At 44.5% G+C, this 26587-nt stretch overlaps 1 protein-coding gene across 1 annotated transcript; it reads right to left on the bottom strand.

Moving 5' to 3' along the window:
* Window positions 1–9783: 9783 nt before the first annotated feature.
* On the bottom strand, window positions 9784–11308 carry FAM181B (family with sequence similarity 181 member B). Its single transcript, XM_028158346.2, has one exon. The coding sequence runs from the start codon at window positions 11205–11207 to the stop codon at window positions 9924–9926; it is 1284 nt and encodes a 427-aa protein (XP_028014147.2). The 5' UTR covers window positions 11208–11308; the 3' UTR covers window positions 9784–9923.
* Window positions 11309–26587: the final 15279 nt, after the last annotated feature.

Here is a 26587-nt window from a genome sequence, read left to right as displayed (position 1 = left end):
CTGTTTTTTAATCCACTCATCTGCTGATGGGCACTTAGGCTGTCTCCAAATCTTAGCTATTGTAAATTGTGCTTCTATGAACATAGGGGTGCATATATCCTTTCTGATTGGTGTTTCTGGTTTCTTGGGATATAGTCCTAGAAGTGTGATTACTGAGTCAAATGGGAGTTCCATTTTTAATTGTTTTAAGAAACTCCATACTGTTTTCCACAGTGGCTGCACCAGTCTGCATTCCCACCAGCAGTGCATGAGGGTTCCTTTTTCTCCACATCCTCGCCAGCACTTGTCATGTGTTGTTTTGTTGATGATAGCCATTCTGACAGGTGTGAGATGGTACCTCATTGTCATTTTGATTTGCATCTCTCAGATTATTAGTGACTTTGAGCATGTTTTCATATTCTGCTTGGCCTTCTGTATGTCCTCTTTCGAAATGTATATTTAGGTCATTTGCCCATTTTTTTATTGGATTGTTTATCTTCCTTTTGTTAAGTTGTATGAGTTCCCTGTAAATGTTGGAGATTAAACCCTTATCTGAGATAACATTGGTAAACATGTTCTCCCATGCAGTGGGCTTTCTTGTTGCTTTGTTTATGGTGTCTCATCCTGCATCACTTTGAAGTCGGTGTACAAGCAGACAGATAGACAGTTACCTTAATCTCCATTTGGTGGTTGCTAGAGCAGGCACAAATTTAAGAGAGGAAGAAAAATCCATTCCTGTTACCTCTATACCAAGGAAGCAAAAGACGATGGAGTCATTCTCAGGTATCACCACTAGATGGCTCTTTAGGTCTTCGTATTCCTCAAGTTCTGATGTGAGTTGCTCTTCAGTGGAGCAGTATAAAAGGATTTTCCAGTCATCTGAGCAGCAATATAAATGGCCCTATTCTTCCTGGCCTCACCCAAAGAACGGGTCTGGGCCTGCCTCCACCTCGGGCAGATTAACAACCGAGAGAAAAGAGAAGTCAGCGCTGTTAAACAGAGCGTGAGAGATGTCCACTGGAGGCGGAGACACTGAGCACATAGGACCTGGCCAAAGCCCCAGCTCTGCCCGAATCAGCGGGACAGAGCCTCACACAGACTCCGTTTCAGCATCTGTGAAATGGAGACTATAGCACTATTGTAATTTAATACAGGCTTCCTGCCTTTTCACGTTCTTTCACAAGCACCCGCTACTTTTGTCCCCATGGCATCCGTGTGTGGCCAGCATTAGGTGTTATTGGTCCCTCTTTGCAGGTGGGAGAAAACTAAGGCACTAAAATGAAAACTTGCCTGATGTCACAGGGCAAGTGAGGGGAAGGTGCGGAGTCCAGATTCCTCACATTGTTCCCTGCTTTGCTTTCTATAAAACACGGACAATGCTTTCCTTCCTTGCACCTCGCTAGGGCATAACGAAGCAAGCCAGATACGTAACATCATCAGTGTATTCACTTTATATAGAGGGAAAAACACTGAGATTCAGGGAGGTGTAAGCAACCTGCCCATTTTGGCAGGGATAAGGCTGTAATTTACATTTCAGATTTCCTCTTTTCAACATCAAACACTTTTACTGGCCCAAAGGACTGATTTTCTTCCCTTGCTGCCACATACAGTATAAATATTTAAATTCTTTTTAACTGTGTACAAAAGACCTTATTCCTCTCTCCCATCAGATATTATCCTGTGATTTGGCCAATGCAAGATTAGCCCCACCTTTTACATGCTCGAGTTGTACATTTTGACAACTATGTGGGGGGCTGTGGGGGACAAAACAGGTGAAAACAGAGGGGCAAGCAGGCAGTCCTCCAGCGCCTCTGTACGAAGCACCTGGCACAGAGCAGCGATTTTCAAATGGGGTTCCAGCTGGGCCCAGCTGCACCAGCCACTTCAGCAGGTGTTGGTGGAACCCTGGGCTGTTTTTCAAGCCCTCTTCTCCCCTGAGGCGATACTTTAAAAAACAGCCTGGACTGAGGACCGTTCTGCTCTCCAAGGTAAGATCAGTCCTAAAAGTCTATGATTTGCTCTGATATCTGAAACTTTAACCTTAGCCAAAAGGAAAGGAAAATCTCACTCAGAAGAATTGTATCAGACTGACCTAAAAGTCAGCTGCACATATTAGCTTAGAATTGGAAACCAGTAACTAACCAACAGGACTTTGATCTTCCACAGCAGGGGTCCTCAAACTTTTTAAACAGGGGGCCAGTTCACTGTCCCTCAGACCGTTGGAGGGCCGGACTATAGTTTAAAAAAACTATGAACAAATTCCTATGCACACTGCACATATCTTATTTTGAAGTAAAAAAACAAAACGGCAAAAACACCCGCATGTGGCCCGCGGGCTGTAGTTTGAGGACGCCTGTTCCACAGACTCCAGATGAAATTCACAGCTAAAGAGGGGATTGTGTTCTCCGACCTGTGATTTTCAGAATCACGAATATCTGCTAATGCCTTCACGAATATCTGCTAATGCCTTCACGTGGCATGATATGCTGGAGTTCCTCTCAGGACCACCCAGAGACCAGGATGATAGATGGTAACACTGATACTCACAAATGGTCAAGTAACTGACTTACCCATTGCTTGTAAATAGCAGAATTAGTTATAGCCAACTCTTAGAAATAAGGACACCAGCCATTGCCTAGGAGTCTGCTATGTGTCTGTCCTATTGCCTATAGTATGTACCTACTAATCCTCACGCTAACCCTGAAACTTGGGGAATCTTATTATTATCTCTCTCCAGGTGAAGAAAACAACACTTAGAAAGGGTCAACGATTCTACCAAGGGCATCATTAGGAGAAGGCAGTGCAGTGTGGCTATGCCAGGTCCAGGGTTGCTGTGTTGTACAGATTTCCACTTCAAATTTAAATGCTTTGCAAAAGGGTGAATTTGAAGTGGAAAACCTGTAGTTCTGATGTCTCCCCATTTTCCTGCTTGCTCCGGGCAGTGGCTATTAACACACAGGAGCAACGGTGAGGCTTTCCCAGCTGAGCTGTGGCCTTGCTCAGAGCGAGGACAGGAATTAAAGTCATGCTGCAGCGCTTCCTGTTCCCTCGTGCCATTGTGTGGCCTGGCTTTGTGCAGAATGGCTTTTCTTACAATGTGCTGGCAGCAACCCCTGACCCGGGCCTGTGCCAAGGTGATTCAGATTCTGCCTGAGTTCTGGGCTACCATTCAAATGCGTCCTGAGTTCCTCCGGGCCACTTTATCCCCTGCCATGCACTGAAACCCCGTTGTTATGGCAGAATTGATGAAGAGATCGGATTCTGAGCAGCGCTCCGCATGGGGACTGGGTGTCCTGGGGCTCCCTGCAGGCCTGCTCCTGCGGAAGGTCCGGGCGCAGAGAATGCTGGGAGCGCACCGCGCCTGCCCACCCAGCCACTTCTGTCCTTTGTGCGGGGTTTTGCTTTGTTTTCTGCGGTAAAGGCTCCCTCCGCCAGTGCTCCCGACGAAGCCGCTCCCAGCTCCGGTGAAGGGGCCGGTTAGTCACGGATTCCAAGTCATTGTGGAGGGACGGGGCGTTTTCAGTGCCAGAGCTTCCAGTGACCTTTTAAATCCTGAGATTAAAATCCTGGGGCATCCAGGGCCCTTCCTCCCTGGATGCAGGGAAGGGAGGGACCAGGAAGTCCAGGACTCTTTTCTTGCTCTCTGCTGAGGCCTCTTTGGGCAATAATGGTAACAGTAATAGGGTTTTAAAAGTATCTTGATATTATGCTGGGTCTTTATACGAATCATCTAATGCACCATTCAAACCACCTGGCTAAAGTAGGCAGGCCCACCCACGGTGGTCTCTACAGAAGGCAGGTGGTTCTTGCTTGTCTAGTCACAAAAGTTGCCACCTAGACTAGGATAGTCAGGAATAGGAAATAAACTGGGAACACTGGGGGGCTTCCCTTAAAAGTAAAGAGCCCCATTGTCTTAGCTTAGGCTGCTGCACTTACCACCTGGGGGTCATCAACAACTGACATTTATTGCTCACACTTCTGGAGACTGGGAGTCTAAGATCGGGGTGCCAACGTGGTTGGGTCCTTGTGAGAGCTCTCTCCTGGTTTACAGATGGCTGTATTCTCTCTGTGTCCTCACCTGCAGAGAGACTGAGCTAGCTCTCTGGCCTCTTCTTATAGGGGCGCTAATCCCATTCATGAGAGCTCCACCCTCAGGACCTAATCACCTCCAAAGGCCTCACCTCCAAATACCATCACATTGGGGATTAGGGTTTCAATATATGAGTTTTGGGGGGACACAAACATTCAGCCCATAATACCCACAGTTCCAGGACAGGATTTAAAAGAAAAAGCTGATGACTCCGGTGGATACTAGAAAGAGAGGAAGGAGAGCATTGGTGACACTGGGTCTCTGAGGGGACAGGAGCCAGAACCAGTTCTGGCCCAGTGCTCCTAGGCCCTGCTCCTGAGGGAAGAGATCACCTTCCCACGGTGCACATGGGCCTTCTCAGCAAATGGGAGCAGCTGCACCAGCATGTCTATTCTTCTGAGTAGGACCCGTTTTCAGCGGCGACCTTCAGGGACAAAACAGGTGAAAACAGAGGGGCTACCTATATCGTGCCTTTATGCAAATTTAAAAAACAAGATATCCCCTCCTTGTGTGCACTTCTTGGCAGCAGTAGAGTAAGCATAGGTTGGATTTCAGTCTGCACTCATCTCCTTGGCTGTGCAGGCTCCACAGTGTGTACAATTTGTACAACTCTCAGTTGCATAACTAGCAATGACAGTAGCAGATTTAACAGATGCCAGTTCTAGACTCACTTGAATGGCAAAGCCAACCTGGGTCCCCTTTTTGGACTATTTGTCTTTTGGACTATAGAAGCTTCGTGTTCTGGCAACCTCTAGGAAGAGGGGAAAGACTCTAAGGGCAGAGAGAGTAAGACTTTATGCAAATAAGGCATTAGGTGCTTGAGCAATCCACTGGACATAAAAGAAGCTTAGCCACAGTTGTCCCCAAATTGTGGAGATATTCCTGCAACTTATACTACTGCTCACTGCATGCTGTTCTGATTTTCATGTCTTCTATGTAGGTAGATACCAGGGATGCTCCTGGTCAGGCATAAGTTATTTTGGTTTATGTGTTTTGCTACATATTAGCAAGAGGACTTATGGTTTATACTTGTGAACTTGGACAGTGTGAGTCAGTTTCCCAGCATTGGATCAGTTCTGGGTCAATGACCAAGTAAATACCAGATGGAAAACAGGCTTTAACCTGGGCAAATGGTAGTAACATAGAGCTAAATTCAGGCACAGAGAGCAAGAGTGCCCTGTTGAATTAACAATGTTTCACATGACTGCAGGAGTGGGTCCCTGCCACTCCTTTGCCAACCTTGGGCCACATCAAATTTCTGCAAATGCCTGTTTTGTCCTGCCTTCCCTTTTCCATAGGGCCTCTGGCCACTCTCTTGCACTTTTCTCACACACTATTGCTGCTGCATGAAGCTAATCAGAAGCTGTGTTGGGGCAGGGACCCTGCATGTTTCCATGTCCATCTTTCCCATCACTTATCCCACCACTTAGAACAGTGCCTGCCCTCAGGAGGGACTTAATAAAAATGAGTGACTCATTGTCCCAGTTTGCCTGGGACTGAACGGTATTTCTTGGTAAGTGGAACTTTCAGTGGTAAAACTGAGACAGTCCTAGGCAAACTGGGATAGTTGGCCACCCTAAGACTTAGCAGGGTTAAAGTTTAAGTAGCAGGTGAGATGGAGGCAAAATGTGTGGATTCTTTTCCTGAGAGAGACTCGACTCTAAAGAGAAGACAGAGTTCTATCTAGAAAGGGGAAACAGGGTTGAATTTTTCAGCTTTCTATCCCCCCTCTTTCTTATTTTTAAACAATTTTAAAGCCTTCTTTCTAGGATGAGAGGAAAAGTGAGGATGAACCTGGAGATAGAGGAGACTTAGGACCATTGAAGGAGCAGCATCTTGTCCTCACAAAGTGGGAGGGGCAGGAAGCTGAGCTGTGAGGGCAGGAAAAGGTCTTGTCTGTAGAGAGAACTCATGTGTGAAGGTGGGGCTGGGAAATGGGGGGCAATTACAACAGGTGTTCTCCATATTGTCAGGACGTGGTGTGAGGAAAGGGAGAGAGTGGAGGCTTGAATGGAGATGAGGAAAGGTTTGGGACAACCATTAGAGGATGCAGGAAGACACTAAAACAGACTCCAGGCACCCAGGGATGCCCAGCTGAATTGGGGAATTGTGACTATGCAACATACAGTGTAATTACTGATGAGGCTACGATCCCCTGCCTGTCCAATCTGATACAATTACAAGCCTATTACAACGCATTATTGGTCTTGAAAAAATATCTACCATTGCACTTAAAAAGAATGGTCAATGGGCAAGTATGTGGTTAAACAAGAGATACAAATACTTTCTAATAGGCTGCAGTAGAAAATGAGATAAGAGAGGAAGCAACTGTATGTCGAGCCCTTGGTAGGACTGTTATTAATGGGCACTACTTACTGTACTGTGGTAGATGTCATGGTCAGACACACATGTGTTCAGACTGAAAGGTAATGTAGAGGGGAGAAGAATCAGTGATGGGGCAACTGGGGGGCTGCATAGGGGCCAAACATACATTCTTGCCATTGTGGATAGCAGGGTGGTTTGGAGCCTTGACCTCCTGGGACTAGAACTACTCACTCCTTCTTGGTGGGAATTTATACATACCCTATTCCAACTCCCATGATAACCACTTGTGATAGTTACCAATTTCACCAATGGAAAGACTGCATTTTAATATAGCTAAATAACTGGTCCATGGCTGGTGAATTAGCAGAGATGAGATGTAGCTAAGTGGATTGACTTAGCCCCTCCCCTGGTCTTTCTCACTTTTTACCTATCCTACCTAATAATCCTACCTAATAATAGACAAATATGCAAATTGACCGCACCTTCAATACACCCAAGCCACGCCCACCAGCCATGCCACGCCCACCAACCAATCAGGACAAGTATGCAAATTACCCCAACAAAGATGGTGGCTAATTTGCATATCAAGACAGCTTAGAAAGAAGCCAAGAGATGCTGAAGGAAGCAAAGCTGCGGAGAAGCAAGCAAGCCAGGGGGGAGGAGAAGGGAGGAGCGGAGGCGGGGCCGGGGGAGAAGGAAGGAGAGCAGGGCAGGCTGGCGGAGAAGGCAGGCCAGGGTACAAGGGAGGAGAGCAGGCGGGGTGGGGTAGAGTGCAGCAGGAAACCCTATTGCAGGATTTTTCCTGCAACGGGAACGCTAGTATAATAATAAGGATACTAACAATACCTACCCACAATCCTTAGTAAGAATTAAATGAGATCATTTATGTGAATGTTCTAGGCACCCCACCAATGCTGCTTGTATATTCTTCCAGCATAGAAGAATAGTGGTTCTCAACTAGCAGTGATTTTGACCTCTAGGGGACATGTGGTGATGGAGTTGTTGTTGTTGTTGTTGTTTTTTTTGTGTGTGTGTGTGTTTGTTTTTTAGGTTTTGGGTGTTGTTTTTTTTGTCACAACTAGGGGAGTGCTATTGGTATCTAGCAGGTAGAGGCCAGAGATGCTGCTAAACATTTCACTATGCACTGGACAATTCCCACAGCAAAGAATTATCCTGCCCAAAATGTCAATATTGGTGAAGTTGAGAAGCCCTATGGTACATAATGCAGGGGACTGGGAACCATATACACTAACAAAACACAATAGATCATCACAAGTAACAGGCAAGTCGTGGTGTTAAGACACTTGTAGATCTGGATCCTGAGCCCACTAGTTACTTTTAGCAAGTTATTTAACCTGTCTGAGCCTCACTTTCCAAATGGGAATAATAATAGTACCTACCTCACGGGTTTGTCAAGCTTAGCTCAGGGCTGGCACAAGGAAACATAGTGCTTTCATTATTAATGAAAGGCAGGGCAAGTAAGATGCTGGGAGAGAGGTACCTTGTTTTAGTAAACCAGGGAAGAGGAGGAAATTAAGAAACATTGCAGTGACACTATAGCCTTCAAAATTGTCATAGGTTATTGTTTTCCTACTGTGCAATTCTATCCTGGGTGGTACTCATCACCAAATAATACTGATAAATTAAATGATTGTTGAACAATATTCTGCTAACACAATGGAATTCATCAGTTTCACCACTTTGGAAGAAATTCTATAGACACCAATTTTCTGGAGTTACAAAAGTTCTTTTCATCGCTAATAAGACCCATTGCTATATTACCCTCTGGTGCTTTCTTAAGAAATGTTTTATTCAAAAGAAAGTGATTCAGTGATGACATTTTAAGTTGTATGCCATGGCTGGATAACCATTTGCTTCCCTACCACCCCTCTCCCCACCAAAAAAAAAATTCCTTTCTGAAAATATTGCAGTACTTTTGATTTGTGCAAACATTGACCTGGATTTAAAAATCTTCTGCAAGAGCACTGAGGTTTTGACTTTCTCAGATATAGATATTCTTATAATCCTGTCTTGGCTGCCTGGGACAGAGGCAGCTCTCCTTTGCAACATAATCAACAGGCAGCATCTTCTATTTTCTGGGTGTTGGTCACTGTTTGCATTTTCATCATCAGGTCTGCAGAGCTGAAGGGCTCCCCCTTTCCTCTCCAGCTGCTCACTTCCCACCCAGTCTTTCCTCCGCTGCCCTCAGCCATCCTGGTCATGCTGTGTGTACACTTCGTGGCTGGGTAAAACATGTCTGGCTTTTCCCAAATCTCTCTCAGATAACAGATCAGCCTCCTCACTCCGGGGGGCCCCTTCAGATTCCATTCATCAAACCTGTTTTTTAGGGAACTTCACACCCTTCACCATTCCTTCCACTGGGGAGAGTGTGGGTAGAGGGAGTGAGGAAGCACAGGGAGGGAGAAAGGAACAGAGGGAGGAATGGAGCAGGAGGAGAGCGGGAGGGAGGGCGCACGGCTTATAAAGAAAAAGGCAATCAGCAGGCGACTAGAGGGGCCAAAAAAGAGCAAGAGACTGGGAATTCTAATGGCTTCCACATCAGCCTGCGGAACCAATCCAGCACTGCAGCGGCTTCAAGGCACGTTATGTATTTCCTCTCTGAGCTACCCAGCCAACTGAAGTGAGAAGTGGAGGGACAGTGCCACCCTCACCCTCTCTGATAAGGACATTTGGATGCAAAGAGTTTGTAACTTGCCGGGGATGCCCCTCTCAGAGTGGTTGAAGAATGGAAGAAGGAAAGAAGAGAAATGGATCCCAGGTTTGCCCAACTTAAGCCTCTTCTATAAGAGGTTTGCAAGAAAAGCTGAAACAAAATCATCAGAAAGAGCAATGAGAAGCCAGAGAAGGAAAGAGAGGAAGGACACTGATTTGAGTGGAAAGGAAAGATAAAGAGACGGAAAAGGGAGGAGAAAAGCTTAAGAGGAAGAGTGACAGAGAAGAGACTCATCCTCAAGGACCAGCACAAGGGAGGTCAGCGGAGGACCCCTGGCCTCCTTGCCCTTAATAACTCTAACGAGGTAAAGAGACCACACGGCAAGCCATCCCGAATCCATAACTATAAACCTCCGCTCCAGTCTTTTCAGTGTAGGCTTTAACCCACGGTGCACTCAGGAGAGGGAGGGAGAGGACCCGGGCCCTGTTTGGAAGGGGCGATTACACTAATATACACTGACCTTTTGCTGGAAAGCTGGAGTGGGGACAGGTGGCTACGGAAGCCACCTCTTGCCCCTTCTGCCAAGCCCACTCCATTACCCAAACCCTGTCTTGGTGTCTCGGCTCATCTGTCCCAGTTAGAACCCGCCAACGGCTTTTTTTTTTTTTTTTTAATACTTGAGATTGTGATTAAAACAATGCCCAACTCCTCTTCGTCTCTTTTTCGCGTTTCTTTTATTCATTGAAACTTTTAATCCCGTTTCATCTCCACGTGCATTTTCCAATCGTCCTTTAGTTTTGGGGGAGACCCGGAGTCTCCACAGCAGTCTCTCACGGGAGGGAGGGGTCCCTCGCGTCAGTCCCGGGGCGCTCCCTCCTCCCCCGGGTCCCCTTCCCAAACCCCGTCGGGTCTCCAAAGGCCGGAGTAAGCGGCGCGCCCGTAGCCCGCGCACAAATCGTAGGACACCTGGCGGGGCGGCGGCGGCGGCGGCGGGGGCAGGACGCAGTCCGAGAAGAAGGGGCCGAAAGAGGCCAAGGGGCCCGGCCCGTCCTCCCCGCCGGGGGAACTGACCGCGGCGGGGTACAGGAGGCGTAAGGGCTCGGTCAAGGTCGAGCCGCCGCGGGGGGCCGCCAGGGACGGCTTCTTGGTCGGGGCACAGGCCGGGGCGCTCCAGGGCTCGGGGTACGGTAGGCTTGCCCCCATCGCCGGCGGCGGCTCAAAGAGGCCGGGCTCCAGCTCCGGGGGTCCCCGCAGGACCGTGGCGCCGGCGGGGAACACCTCCAGAGGCTCCGCGGCGAGCAAGACGCCCGCCTCGGAGCCGGCACCGTAGTCGGGCCCCAGCAGCTCGAAGAACTCCAGGGTCTCGGGGCCCTTCTCCAGGTCGCACAGGTTCACGCCGCACCCCGACGGGCCGCACCCGCCGCCGCTCGTCCGGGACGGCTCGGTGAAGAAGGACGGGGGCAGGTTGCGGGCACGCAGCGGGACCTTCCGGGCGCCGGGGACCGCCGTACCCCCCGCAGGGCCGAGCGCATCCCCTCCCGCACCCCCAGAGCCCGCTCCGACGAGCCCGGCTGGGGGCGCCGCCCCCGAACCCCCGGCGGAATCGGCGCCCCCGGGTACGTGGCGCAGCGAGTCGAAGAGCGCAGCCAGGCTCTGGCTCTGCAGGCTGGCGGCCGCGGCCTGCGAGGCGTCCCGCCGGGGGGCCGCCTTGCCGTGGGCCGGGACCGCGGCCGTCTGCGCGCTGGGGGTGCCGAGCGCCCGCTTGGCCGGAGTGTCGGCGGCGCCCGGGGAGGGCGGGCCGGGGGGCGCGGCGCCCATCAGGCCGCTGCAGCGCTTGATCTGCTTCTGCAGGTACTTGCGGTGGTTCACCTTCCGCTTGGACTTGCCCGGCTTGTCCAGGGCCAGCTTGATGTTGCTGGACGCCGAGTCGATGAAGCTGAGCAGGTCGCGGGTGGCCTCGCGCACGTCCCCGCCCTCGGTGCCCGCCAGCAGTGCGCCCGCCGGCATCCCGGGCTCATCGTCCTCGAAACAGCAGCCCTTGTCCAGGGCTCCGAAGGCGCCCCCCAGCCCGTCCGGGGAGCCCCCGAAGCCGAAGGGGACGAAGGGGTGCGTGCTGAGGAGCGCCGCCTGCACCGCCATCGCCTCGTCTCCCCGGCGGCCCGCAGCGCGGCCGGTGCGCCCCCGCCCGGTTCCCGCCGGCTGCCCAGGCCCGGATCCCGGGTCCCGGATCCCGTCCCGGCGCGGCCTCCTAGCTCCGAGCCGGCTCGCTGCTCGGCCTCCCGGGGGAGCTCATTAGATCTTGTAAGGGAGGGACACAGGGAGGGAGCGCGCGGCGACCGCCCCAGTGGCGGAAGGGAGGGGCTTACTGAGCTGGCTGAAGGGGGGGTGGTCTGCTTTTCTAATTTTCTGGCCTTTCTCAAGCTCATCGCTTTAACCCTTTAGTTTCCCTTCGCCCCGGCGGGTTTCTCTTGGCTAGTTCCCACCGCCAGAGGTGAGGATGGGACCGCCCCTCGGAAGACCTGGGTTTCACTCCCAGTCCTGGCCACAACAGCTCCAGCTACTGGGCACTTGCTAATGCCCTGTGATGTCCATCCTTGGCCTCATTTAATCTTTGAGCAATAGCCCTGTGGAGTACATGTTATTACCGCCATCTAACAAAAGAAGAAACTGAGCCTTGGAGAGTTTCAGTGAGTTGGTCAAAGCCATATCCAGTCTAATCTGACTCCAGAGCCATTCTAAGCCCTAGACAAAACTTGTGGTCTCTCCTGGCCTTGTTTTATTCATCTGTAGGTTGGGGGAAGGACACGTGTGTCTCTTCAAACTCTAGCCTTGGTGCTAAGATTCTAATTGGTGTTTCCACAGGACTCTCAATTTTAGTGCTCTTTCTTCTACGCATTGATTGTCAGAAGTAGTAATTAATGTATAGTAAATGGAGGCCAGGCTTGGCTCCTGTTTTATTAGTAGAAGATAGCAGGAGGCAAGGAAGAAAGGAGTTGCTCCCACTAAGCCAGCTGGTGCTTGAGAAAGAGCTCTGTGTGTATAAAACTCTCAGCATCTTCGAAAAAAAAAATATGGGTTGGAATCTATGTCATACCATTTAGGTTGTCCGTCTGGAACTTCTGTTGCATTTCAAGAATCACCTTGAAGTTCACTTAGACCCAATTTCACCTGGGCAAAATCCTCTTGGGATAGAGAGAAAATGAACAATATGGTAAAATGTGGAAGATGATTCAGAAAAGACTTGGGTTCTGGTCTTAGACCCACCACTCAGTAGCTCTTGACTTGGGTTGAAATCCTTGCTCTGATAAGGATGGATTTGGGCAAACCAGTTGACCTCTTTCTGACTTAGCTTATTCATGTAAAATGCAGGTAAGGTTGCCCACCTCACAGGGCACTTGTGGTATTTAAAAGAAACATGCTGTGGAAAAATTCTTATCTGTTGACTGTTCCATAGCCTGTGATGAGTATTTGCCTTTATTTCTCTAAAACACAAAAATGTTACTTTCTTCCCTTATGTGTCTTCTCTGTCACATTGTGCTCATGAGGATTAAATGAGATCATATATATGAAGACACTCTTGGTGTTCTCGAAATAAGTTTTTGTAGGTTAGGTACAGAGTCTGCATGGGGGAGATATAAACGAACTCTTTCAAAACTTTTTTCTTTACGCCCCATTTTTTCAGGATAGTAAAAACCATTAGTGAGCACCCTGAAGGCACAACCTTACCATTCATTCTTGGTGATATTTGCATTCAGAAAAATTGTGTGGGCCTGACCTTGAATTGTACTTCTCACCCCTCAGATGTGGATGTCAGCTCTTCCCTTTCCCTTCCAGACAGGACCATTCCATAGAGCTCAGGGTCTGGCAGCCAAGAGCACTAACTTTTCCTTTTATCTTTTTTTCTTTTTTAACCTTTCAACTGATCAGCTCTTGCAAAACCCCGACACAGATTTCATGGGAAGATACATTTAATTGACATCTTTAGTCTGAAATATCTTTCTTCATACCCAAAGAGTTAGTTAAGCCCTAATATAATCATATTCAAAATCAATGGAATATGGAAGGATTCATATGTAAAAGTCTCTAAATTTCCAGATCATGTGTGTCCCAAGCATCACAGTGGATTTGGTGTTAGATGAAGTGAGGCTCAAACTCTGGCCTGCCATTTGCTAGATGAGTGCCCTTGTTTAAGTCAGTTCATCCTCCTAAGACTCAGTTTCCTCATCTGAAAAATGGGAATAGTCATAACTGTCCTCAGAGTCTTTGTGGGAATTATATGACACAACAGGCAAATAATGCCTCTGAATCTTCCTTTTTCTATCGGTACAATGGAGATCATCCCAACACTTCAAAGTTATTTTGAAATGGTACATATGAAAGCTCCTGGCACAGAATATGGTCTCCACAAATGTCCTTTCTTTTGATTCCTTAGACACCACTCATTCCTTACCAACACCCCCCATAAAATCAGCATCAATTGTTCTTTCCCCCAACAAAGTGAGTGACTATTTTCAGATGCAAGAGAGCAGTAATACTTGCCAGTTATAGACACTTAGAAAAAGGCAGTGTGAGAGGGTGAGGAAATTAGAGCCAGATATTGAGGCTGGAGAGCAGTCTAACCCTTTATTATCCAACTGACAATAGAAAAGTCACTCAATCCTCTAGACCTCAATGTCCCCATCTAGAAAATGGGAATAAAAGTGAGTGTGAGTGTGAGTGTAGTTGACCAGGCTCTTGTGAAAATCAATGAGATAATGGAGTGGAAGTTCTTTGTCAACCATAAAGGTCCATATAGAAATATCAGGTTTTCATGGCATATAAGTTCTGTAGCCTGATTCACAAAATTGATTTTTTACACATAAAATATGCATCCAGTCACTCATTCATTCAACTGAAAGATATTGACACCAATGAGGTGCTCAGTACTGTGCTCCTAAGATGAATTCAGAGATCAGAAGCCATGATTTCCACCCTTCCTGGTGGAAAGACAGACCTGCAAACAAGCCACTATCGTGTAATATGATACTTCTCAATGGAAGTAAGTTAAAGGTACAGTCGTTGAGGGAATAAAAGGACCTTCAATTCAGCCCGGAAAACTTGGGGAAGGCTGCATAGAGGTAGTAATTGAGCTAAGACTTTGTGCCAAGCAAAGAAGCAGTATCTCTGGGAGCAGTCTGGGCAGAGGCTTGGTCATATCAAAGCAATGGTGTTTATGGACACTACAGATAATAAGGCAACGAAGAAAATGTCTTGAAATAGCTCTATACCTACAAACAAAATAAATCCTTGAAGTTTCCAATATCTAACTAAATTGTACATGTAGACCCCAGCTCATGGTCTCAATTGCTTTCTTCCTTGATCTTTCCTTTAGGGAAGAACTCTGGGATGAAATTCGTTTCAACAAAGTCAGTGGCCAGCTCCTGCCAAACCCATCAGCCCCTCCTCCTATACCCAGAGTGAGCACACTCTCTTGAGTGGCTTTGACATCAATACATTTCACTTCCTCTGAGGCAGAAGGAGCCCGCTTCAGGCAGCAGAAGGGCCTCTGCAGAGCTCCAAACTAGAGCTCCTTTGCTCCAGTGCTACCTAATGCTGAGCAAGTGGGATTAGTCTCCTTGGGAACCAAGCCCCCAGGGGCTCAAGAGTTGAACGCACCCCAAACTGTTTGGGAGAATTGAGATTTCACATTGTTCTTTTACACTTGGATTTCAGGACATTACCTAGACAAAAGCCCACCTGAGAGCTGCCTCCTTTCTTGTGGGTAAATATAGCAGCGGGATCAAAAGCTGATTTACTTATTTTGTTTTCCTCTTTGTAACTTTAATCATATTCCCTGCAGGACAAGCTCAGTCCTCAGAGATGTCAGGAATGCACATGCTTAAAGGGAGAAATAATTAGGCATCTTTTTTTTTTTTTCTCACTCTCTCTCCCCATACCAATTTCCTGCCACTCACTAGTTCGAAGCCTCATATAAAACAAATCAATTCCTCATTTTCACCACACAATTTATAAAGTATCAATTTCATCAAAAATGTTCCCTTACAAATTGTACACCTCCCCCCAAAAAAGTGTATCTCTTTGTTTTTATTTTATTTTCTCATACTTTCCTCCTGCAAGTCACATTCTACTAACAATAGATCTTATTTTCCATATTAAAATATTAGATGTTATTCTGGTCACCTATAGTTGCATAACAAACTACTCCCAAATAGAGGGGCTTAAAACAATAACTTTTATTATAACTCACAATGTTATGGGTCAGTTATTGGAGCAATACCTGGTTTTAGTGGAGAAATTACTATCAAATAATTTTTTTTTAAAGTGTAGAACTGAAGGATTCTACAAACTGAAGGATTTATGGTCAAACACATAAGGAAATCTATTACTTCCATTTATTTTTCTTGGAGACATCACTTGCTTCTCTAGGGAATTTCCATCTCCTGTTCAGTAAATGTGGATTGTCACTAGGCCTGCTATATACTATTGTTGTGATACCTCTCTTGGTCATTACCCAGGGAATTCTCTTTGCTTCTCTCCCATGATGTATCCCCTGTTTCTTTGGATACCCCTTTTTTATATTTTCTTCATTATTCAGTGGGTCTAGAAGCATTTCCAGATTGAAAGAACCCATAAATATCTAGCAAGCTTAATTTTTTAAAAAGATTCACAACACAGCACATCATTATGAATTTATGGGATATTAAGGAATAAATAAAAGATTCCAGGGAGGGGAAAAAAACAACCATGAATCAGAATAGCATCAGACCTTTTATTAACAACACTGGAATTTGGAAAAAAAAAAAAAAGGAAAAATGTCCTTGGAAATCTGAAAGAAAATTATTTTTTACTTAGAATTCTATATTGAACCCAATGATCAATCAAATTTGAGGATAGAAAACCAATATTTTAAGACATATGATGTCTTGTAAAATTGCCTGTCAACAAACTTTGATCAGGGAACCACTGAACAATGTGCTCCACAACTACACTGGGAGGACTGGGAAAGGAAGAGGGGAGCACCCCACAGGTGGAAAAGGTGTAAGTGCTCTATAAGTAATAGAGTGTTTAGGACAAGTGGTTTTTTAGGTGTAGCACATATGAAAGATAAAAGGAAGAGAAAGCAGAATTGGATAAGGAATGCTTCAGAGTATTCAATGCAAATCTAAGACCTGTGAAAGGAAAGAGGGAGCCAAATCCAGTAGGGAAGGCCTCAGTTTTGTAGATCTGACAAAAGTCTCTACAAGACAACAGTGGTCATCTAGAGCAAAGATGACTAACTCAAGGAATAACGCACGAGACAGAAATGGCTAGGCCTTTGTGTCACTACCTTGCCCAGTCACAGGTGGCAGCACCTCAATAGGAGTGTGGCCTCAATTTAGAGGAGGGAGAAGAGAAGGAGTTAACACCTGAAGGCTGCCAGCCACACTCAGAGCAGCTGGGTGAAGAGTTCTTTCTTGAGGAGGAATCAGAGCAGGGCATCTCCATGTCTGCCACATAAGATTATTTTCAAACATGTAGATAAAACTAGGAAGAAGTCCTTTTTAAATGTTCAAAGTGAGAAGAGAGATAATGTGGAAGAAAACTATAATCCATCGATATTTTCCTTTCTAAACTGTGCACATATTTATTTTAATAACAAATTTAAATTGAAAAAGTCATTCTATAGGAGCTTCTTCATTTTCTTCACAATCACTCTATTCTTAGTAAAATAATGACACTATAATGCTAAAAAGGATATTGTAACAATGTGAAGGGTATTTCTCAAGTGCCTTATCTTAGCAACATATTCAGTATCCTGAATAGCCAGGACTAATCACTTTAGAGACGAAATATCAAGATTGTTTCATGTTGAGGATTTTATGAATAGAACTGTGGTGAAAGCAACTGCTTACCTAAGGTTTGATTTTTATTTTTCCTTTTAGGTGATGATTCACACTTATCCAAGAAAGAAATTAAAGGCATATTATTAAAAAATATTTCAAAACCATATCAACATGCTGCAATGGAGCATTGAAAAGGATTCCTAGAACCAAATGCAGCCAACAGTAGAATTGGAAGTGCCTTCACTGCCATCTACCAAATTAAAATAGTCAATTGTGTTATGCCTGTAAAATTAATATCTGATGGGATATGAGGTAGAAATCTTATAATTGTGTTATTAGTCATAGAAAACCAGATAGACAGATAGATAAATGATAGATAGGTAGATAGATAGATAGATAGATAGATGCTATATAGATAGATTAGGTAGATAGATGATAGATAGATAGATAGTAGATAGATGATAGATAGATAGATGATAGATAGATAGATAGATAGATAGATAGATAGATAGATAGATAGATCCTAATGTGAGCAATTTCTGGCATTGATTCAGCTGTTTATTGTTACCACAATGAGCCCAGACTCTATATTTATGCTCCATCTTCCTTGATGTGTTAGTTGTCCTTCTCTGGGTGCCTCATGATTGCAAGATGGCTGATTCACTTCCAGACATCACACTCCTATTCTGAAAGGGAAAAGGGCCTTTTCCTGGAGATGCTTTGATTTTATGCAGAAAGAGAGTCCCTCCCCAGAGAAAAATATCTCCTAGCCAAAACTTGATTATATGCTTACCCTTGCACCACTCTATTACCATAGGAAAGGATATTACCATGATTTGTTTAGGCCAGTCATAATTTAACCCCTGGAGCTGAGTAGGTATCTACACTTACTGAGATGAAGGGAATCTCTGCCTAAAACCTAGACTGATCAGTGTTCAATTTGCAGAAGAATGGCGAAGGATAGCTGTTGGGCGTATAAAGGACAAGATGCCTTGTTTGATTCAAGTATCCAGAACTGTCTAACAGAACCACCAAACATCTGCTGTCATTCCCAACAACCTATAATTGCGAGTTAGAACTTCTAATTTAGTATGAACAGACAGTAATAAAAAATGCTTACTTACAGAACCTGACCTACAGTAGAAGCAATCAGATACTGATCTGGATATCTGCAAATAACCCGAAAAACTGATATGAAATCAGTCTGACTGATATGAAATATTTTATTACCATTTAAAGCTGTGTTCTCTTGCTGTAAGCCATGGGTAATTTTTTAAGAATTTATTTCATTTGCCTAAAATTGGTGATCTGTAATAATGGGTGTGGTATTTCTTTTTTGAGGTGATAAAAATGTTCTGGAATTAGATAGTGGTGATCTGTATTAATGGGTGTGGTGTTACTTTTTGAAGTGATAAAAATGTTCTGTGATTAGATAGTGATGATGGTCATACAATGTTGTGAATATACTGGAAACCACTGAATCACACACGTTAAACAGTCAATTTTTATGGTATATGAATTATATCTCAAAAAAATTGATTGCATGCATGTGTGCTGAGTTCTCATTAAGAGGTTCCCAGATGTCTAAAGTATGAGGAAGAGCCCCAGAGGTGATCTACAGATGAGCACTAGATCTCTGAGGAGATGGAGTCAGCAGTGAGGTAATAGATCTTGATCGCCTGCTTTCTTCCAGGCAATTTTCAGACAGTGAAGAGATAGACCCTGATTCATGTGGGCTGTAAAAGCTGTTCTACATAATGCTGGGCAACCACATTTATTAATCCAATCGATGAAATTATCAATTTGCAGTCTATAACTCCTCTCTTCACAGAGCACAACACTTTTTGGATCCTAGAATTTTCAACAGAAGCTGTGCATTATCCCATATGCAAGGACCTCAACATCCAATCTATAATTGAGGGAAGAATAAGGCTTGTGGCAACACAGGAGACAGTGGAATAATTGGCTTGGCGGTCAGGAAAGGCTTCACACAGGCCTGAAGGCAGGGGAGGAACCTGCCACAGAAAAAAAAAGTGTGTGTGTGGCGGGGGCGGCAAAGGACATTTCAGGTGAGGACACAGCCAGGTTAAAAAGCACAGAAGTAGGAGACAGAATGGTTTGCATGGATGGGAATAGCTGGAAATGAGGCCATAGCCAGAGGAGAAGGTACTTGAATGCAATATCAAAATTTGGGGCATTATTATGTAAGCAATGGGGTACTATAAAGGATTTTAAGCACAGAGAATGGTCAGTTCTTTATTTTAGAAATATCATTCTGTGATATGATGTAATGGAATATATTTGGTAATTTAAAAAGTACAAACTACCCTGCAACTACATGGTTGAATCTCATAAGCATTACCTTGGGCCAAATAAGCCAGAGGTAAAGGAGTGTATACTGTACTTAGATTCTATTTATATGAAACCCTAGCACAGGAAAATCAGTTTATGGTGCTGGAAATCAGAATAGTGGTTGCCTGTGGGGGAAGGGGTAGACTGAAAGGGGGGACATGTTGGATACAGGGTTATATGCATTTGTCAAAACTCAAGGAACTGTACACTTAAGATCTGTCATGTCCGTGTTTGTACATTATGCATAAAACACAAAAGGAAAGAAATCTCACTGGCGTTAGTATGAATGATGGATTGGTAGAGAGCAAGGTTGAAGAAGATTAACCTGCCTTTCAATTATTTTCTGTTATGCATTTCACTCAGGCCCTGCTCAGTCATGTGGTCAGTCCATTGCAGGCCTAAGCAGATGAGTCCAGGAGGGAGTTGAAAGTACCCAATTTCCAAATAGCGATTGCACCCCTTCCTTTTCCTAGAAATGGGGAAAGTTACACAAGACCCTCCACGTGGAATCTTTTTTGTTCAGACATCATTCAAGTACCTGGTATCTTACTCCTCTTAGAAGCACTAGACTTCAGTTGAATCAGTGTGGAACAATTCCATCTAAACACAGTTTTTAAGGCTGATTTGAGCCCACAGAGGTTTACACCAAAATGGGACAAGGGCAGACACCTGACACCCAGGGCCTCAGCAAAGCAGGGTAACTTGAGCAGCCCTCAGCCCAATATCCGGTGTGGCAGACAGAAATGCTTAAAGACCTAGATCCTATTATATGAGGTTGAATTCATTCAATTAAACAGCTAAGTAGCTCGCTCAGCCCAGCCGCTGGAACACTTTTCTGAGGAGTGCTAAAACAAGGGTCTGAGGGGCAGCTGAAGTTTTCTTTCTCTTGTGTGAGGCCAGCTCGGGTTGCCTAGCACGGGGCCAAGCTGGGGAGGGCCAACATCGCATAATTGCATTAAACCTGCCTGGTCTTTCAGGAAAGCACTTCCTGACCGTATCAAGGAGGAAATGAGTTAAGGGGAAGCTTTTCAAATCTGAGGATACCACACCTCTTTCAATCCCCCTGCCTCAACCCCTCAAAAACACTTTAATGAAAAGAAAATCTGAATTTAGATGCCCCTGTGTAGTGTTAGTTTTGCTATATTATACTTGGTCTTTCCTCATTATGATTAAATTGACTTTTGTTGGGGCAGCAGGAAATAGAATATATTTCTATCTGGGGCAGCAGGAAATAGATTATATTTCTGTGAGATAGAACCAGGCTATCACTAATTCCATTGTACTTTCTGAGTATTCTACTCTGCTTTCAAAATCCACATTAAAGAGTAATGTCTCTCAAAAAGCCCTCCTGATTCTTTGTTACCACCAACTCAGGCTGTCATATCTCCCTCCCTCATGCTTCCCCAATACTTTATCATTTTTATGGCACTCCTTCATCTATCCATTCCCCTAACAAGCATTTATTGAGTTCCTACCTTATATTTAAAGCAGCATTGGGCACTTTCACATATTATTCATTTAATCCTCACAATAACCCTTTCAGGTAGTTAATATCATCCCCATTTTATTGAAGATACCTAAACTCACAGAACTGAGGAGCTGGATGAAGGTCAAACAGCTGTTACTACAGTACTTAGCTTTAAATCTAAATCTGATGCCCAATCTGCCTTGAATCAGCTAGTACTTGTCTATCATCACCACTTAGTAAATATCTATTGGGACCTACTATGTGTGAGGCTCCATCTTAAGCACCAAGGAGGCACTCAGCAAGTTCTGGTCCTAAGAAGAGAGACGTATTTCTTATGATTTATTTGAGTCCAGCAGTCATGCCATTTATTTATTTATTCATCAGACATTTGCTGAGCACCTGCTATATCCTATGTACATCATGCTCTAGGCATAGAGAAATGGCATAGACGTGCTTCCTGTCCTCAGGACAGTGTTTGAATAGAGGCACAAGCAGACTGTCACTGGAGCACACAGGGGAGAGTAAATCATTGTGTATGGGAAGTTTGGAGAAGGCTTATAAAGAAGATGCCATTGAGTTGGGCCATAAAGGATAAGGAGAGTTTTTGATAGTTAAAAAAAAAAAAATAGGGATGGGGGTAGGAATCCTAGAGAGAGTCCTTATGAGCCAGGACACGGAGGTATAAAGCTGCAGGGTAGTGTCAGGGTAATTTAAATGGTACTCTGTGGCTGGAATGTAGAGTGTGAGGCAGGGTGTAGAGGAAGATAAGATTGGAAAGTGTACCTCAAAAACTGTGCAAAGGAGCATAGATTTGGTCTTATGGAAATAGAGAGATTTCTGAAAAAAGGAACTTATCTTTCCTTGTGTTCTCTGGTGTGTGGCACACTGCCTTATTCTTGGTAGCAGTTTTTAGCATTTGTCACTTTCCTGGCACCAGAAAAGACTCTGGCCCCCAACCTGATGCCATGCTCTGTTTACACAAGCCAAACAGTGCCCATGCTCTTGCATATAGCAATTTTCTCGCCAGCCCCTCTGCCAAGGCATCCCAGATCTCAGAGCAATCTTTCTCTTTTATCCAAGGCCAAATTGCTGCCTCCATGTTATTGTCACTGCTACAGACTCTGCTAATTTCTCCTTGGAGATCAGAAGTTGGTCCAGTGGAAGATACACTAGACTGGGAGGCGACCAGGCCAGCAGGGGGATACACTAGACTGGGAGGTTTAAGGAACCAGGGTCCTGATGCCTGTTCTACAAGGAATGGAACCTTGGCCTGTCTCTCCTCTATAAAATGGATAGATGATCTCTAAATTCCGTTTCAAACTTAAGAGTGTCTGATATTAATTTCACGGTCAACATGCTTTTAGTTAGGTCAGACAGTGTCTATATCTGCAAAGTTCTGCTTTAACATGTGGCAAAATCATTTCCTATGGTTGTAATCTGTTTTATTCTCCCTGTACTTTGCCTCACAGCTCCAGAGTCTACCTCCTTCTTGCCCATTCTAGGAAGGGTGCAGGAATGTTTGCATATATGCCTCTGGAGAGTTTTGTGTTGCTAAGCTAGGAATAGAACTTGCTAAAGAAACCCCTCTCTGCCAAAGAGTGTCTTCTTTGAAATCCTAAAGGCAGTGAGGATGTCAGGCCACTTGTCCCAAATAGGGTCCAGAGAGAAGGGAGCACTTTTCAGAAGAGAGAGGCAGGAATAGCCACATTGAATAGAACTCCTTTCTTAGGATGATCATAAAATTGATCTTTTGTGGGAGGACATTTTGTAGATAAAAGGTGACATTACTTATTAATAATTACCCTGGAAGCACAGGCATAAACCAGGTAGTCACCCCACATCACCATAAAATCCAAGAAGAAATGTGGTGGCACACCCAACTGTCCTACAGAAATCACTAATCAATCCCACACTCTATCTACTGAGCCCAGATGAGCCCAGGCCCTAGGACATTTTTCAACTAGTGTTCCTGACACTATTAATCCATCAGTGTGGGCCCTTGAGTTGAAATCTTGTTACTACAGTTAGCCTTATAATGAAAAGAAGGCCTAGTGGATACTGTGGTACTACGCCCAGATCCCCTCTGGAAGCTCATGAACCCATTCCTCGGCAGTTGAATATACTGTCTGCTGATGGCTGACAGTTTGACCCTTCAACCAAGTATTGCCCACAGCTTAAGGAAATTGCCTTGCCCAAGGTCATATCCTCTCTCCAGTCCACCAGAGACCAATGACTGGCTGGATGATGCAGGGATACAAAGGTCAGACCCATCTTGCTTCAATTTGAGTCAAGTCTGAAAGGCCATTTCAGCTCCAGATCAGTGGAGGCTGACAGCAGGGCAGCTTTTCCTTCTGCCCAATGTTGACTTCCTCACTTTCCTACAGAAAATAGCTCTCCAGAGTCCTTTTCAGTCCATCTTGTGTGCACAACTGCCCATTTCAAGCTCTGTTTCCAGGGATTCCTATCTAAGGAACCAAACTACCTCTGTGCTGTAGTGAGAAGTAAACCCCTGGACATAAAGAAGACCAATAGACATGTGAAAAGGTACTCAACATCACTAATCATCAGGGAAATGCAAATTAAAACCACAATTAGATATCACCTCACACCTCTCAGGATAGCTATCATCAATAAATGAAAAAACAATAGGTGTTAATGAGAATGTAGAGAAAGGGAACCTTCATGCATTGTTGGTGGGATTATAGATGGGTGCAGCCCCTATGGAAAACATATGGAGGTTCCTCAAAAAAATTAAAAATAAAACTATTATATAATCCAGCAATTCCATTTCTGTATATTTATCCACATAAACAAAAAAAAATGTTAATTTAAAAGTATATGTGTACCCCTATGTTCACTGCAGTGTTATTTACAAAGCCAAGATATGGAAGCAATCCAAGTGTCCATTGATAGACGAGTGTATAAAGAAGATGTACATTTATACAATGGGATATTATTTGGCCATAAAAAAGAATGAAATTTTGCCATTTGTGACAACATGGATGGACTAGACAGCATCATGCTAAGTGAAATAAGTCAAACAGAGGAAGTCAAATACCATATGATTTCACTTACATGTGGAATCTAAATGAACAAACAAAACAGAAACAAACTCATAGATACAGAGAACAAATTGATTGTTGCCTGATGGAAAGGGATTTGGGAGGATGGGAGAAAAACATGAAGGGATTAAGAAGTATAAACTTCCAGTTATAAAAATAGTCCTGGGGCTATAAAGTACAGAATAGGGAATATAATCAATAATATTTTAATAATCATGTATGGTGTCAGATGGGTACTAGACTTATTGGGGTGATCACTTTGTAAGTTATATAAATGTGTCATCACTATGTTATATACCTATAACAAATATAATATAGTATGTCAACTGTTACTGAAAAAAAATTTACAAAGACGTAAAACCCAAGGTTAACTTTTTAATTTGTATCTTAACAGAATGAGTCAATTAGCATATTTTTTTATTTCCACATTTAATTAATCTTTATATAAAAGCTGCCCTGGAAAATATATGTTCCTTCAATATTTGCAATCAGAAAAGTGCAAGTCTTCTCTTTCTCTGGTCTCTAATGGAAAAAACAAGATTATCATGTGTTTCCACAGCAATAAAGAGGAACAAACATTTTTAGGGAGACAGGAGATATGGGTTTTGGTTCTGCCTTTGCCAATAACTCACTATGATGTACGCAAATCATCTACTTTCTCTGGGTAGGTCCAAATTTACTTGTCTATAAAATATAGGACTTATTAGAAAAATTATCCAAAACTTGGAAATAAGGCAGAAAGGTGGGTCTCACATTCTTTCAATGTTATGTAGAACAAAGACCATAGATTGTCCAGAGGAATGTATTTAATTGCTCTCGCCGTTGCTATTGATTGAAGTGCCAGATTTAGTAAGGTTGCTTATGAACTGGTAGAGTTTTGTCCAGTAGATATGAAAATAATTTCTGTCCATGAAACAGCCACAAAAATTTATGACCTAGTTTTTTAAAAATGTAATCCAGTAAACTTACCCTTTCAATGCATACTTGGCTTCTTAAATGTTCTTTGAACCAATCATCCTCTTAGTGATTCCATTGCTAATTCCTGAGTTGAATAGACTCTCGCTGATGTGTGGTTCATTTTATATTTGCCTGAGAGACGTTTTACCTTTTTAAAACATTATACTTTATCAGGCTTGATGTACTCCATGATAATGATACTGGAAGACAACCCATCTGCACACCCATCTGGAGAACTCAGGGATCTTATGGTTTTAATAGAACACAAAGGCATCTAGTACATCATTCTGTAGCAATCTTCTGGACCATATTAACCTCTGAGGAGTAGTCAGCAAGACCAGAGTTACCAGATCCACCATCCTGATCACTGGGGCTGGGGTGGAGGCTGGGAAAAGAGCAGCACAGCAAGGCTTAGTGAGAGGGACTTTCCCAAGGTCTGCAAGGTTCAAAAGTTATATATTACTAAAGGCCCGGTGCACAAAATTCATGCACTCAGGGAGGAGGGGGTCCCTCAGCCCAGACTGTGTCCTCTTGCAGTCCAGGAGCCCTTGGGGGATGTCCAACTGACGGTGGGGAGTGGGCCTAAGCTGTCAGTCGGACATCCTTAGTGCTGCTGGGGAGGCGGGAGAGACTCCTGTCAGCCATGAGTCCAGCTCAGGGCTTCTGGCTGAGTGGTGCCCCCCATGTGGGAGCACACTGACCACCAGGGGGCAGCTCCTGCATTGAGCATCTGCCCCCTGGTGGTCAGTGCACATCATAGCGACCAGTCATTTTGCCTTTGGGTTGATTTGCATATTAGCCTTTTATTATATAAGGTGAGATCTGGGACTCACAGCAGGTTTGTCTTACACTAAAAGCAAGCCCATAGCTACACTCCTCACACATCTATGCCATGTCTTATCTGCCTGTATCCCCAATGTATAGCACATATACATAGTACACAGTAGGCACTCAGTATATACTCCATGGAATTAAGAATTTTTGAGTATTCCTAGAGATGTTTCCAAAGGAGCAATCTATCAATTAGCCTCACTTCAGAGCACTAGAAAAGACAGCCACCAGGAGCCAGACAGACCTATGTTCCATCCCATCATTGCCATTTTGTGGTCAATTTTGCAGTGTAACCTCGAACCAAAAATGAAATCCTGTGAGCCTCAGTTTCCAATCTGTCACACGGGATTAATCCTCACATAATTGATTATTCATCCTTGTTCTGAGAATTGAAGTAGGAAAAGGAATGAAGAGCACTTAGCACAACACCTACCCCAAAGGTGCCCCCACCCAGAATGGCCTTTTGGTCCTTTCCTCCCCTCTCAGAAGACCCTGGAAGGCTTTGAGGCCTTGGCCGTGTTGCTGCTTCTACCAGCCCCCTCCCCAGCCACACAGTGATCAAGGGATGGGAAAATCGCTCTGTTCAAACAGGTGTCACTGTTCTAAACCTACCGTCTCATTTCCTGATCATGTCTTAATCTGCTCCTCAGTGGTGAAAGTTGATTTCTTACACATTCTTATATCAGTGGGAATTTCTGCCCTTGGCTGACAGGCATTATGGGCTGGCTTTGACATACAGCCCTACAGGGCCTGAACAGCCCCTATTCTTTCCCAGTCCTGAAAGGGAGCTTTGTGCCAAGGATTCATTAAACTGCACTGCACAGCCCCTTCATAAATGGAGCTCAATAATGAACAGTCGATTTAACTGGAAAAGCTGCTGGAGCTGTTAAATTAAAGGGAAATAAAGTGCACTTTAGACTCAGTCTGCCAGAAGAAATGGTGACCTAAAAGGAAAATCTTTATTTTTATTGAATTGAAGTTTTTAAAAAGTCTAATATGTCCAGGAAGCTTCCTCATGACAGACAA

The sequence above is a fragment of the Eptesicus fuscus genome, chromosome 13 (assembly GCF_027574615.1).
Source record: "Eptesicus fuscus isolate TK198812 chromosome 13, DD_ASM_mEF_20220401, whole genome shotgun sequence".
NCBI lineage: Eukaryota > Metazoa > Chordata > Mammalia > Chiroptera > Vespertilionidae > Eptesicus > Eptesicus fuscus.
This window is presented reverse-complemented; position numbering and strand designations above follow the sequence as displayed.

Bases quoted from the DNA above. Each gene is read 5' to 3' on its own strand.
- FAM181B (XM_028158346.2), bottom strand. From the start codon at position 11,207: ATGGCGGTGCAGGCGGCGCTCCTCAGCACGCACCCCTTCGTCCCCTTC.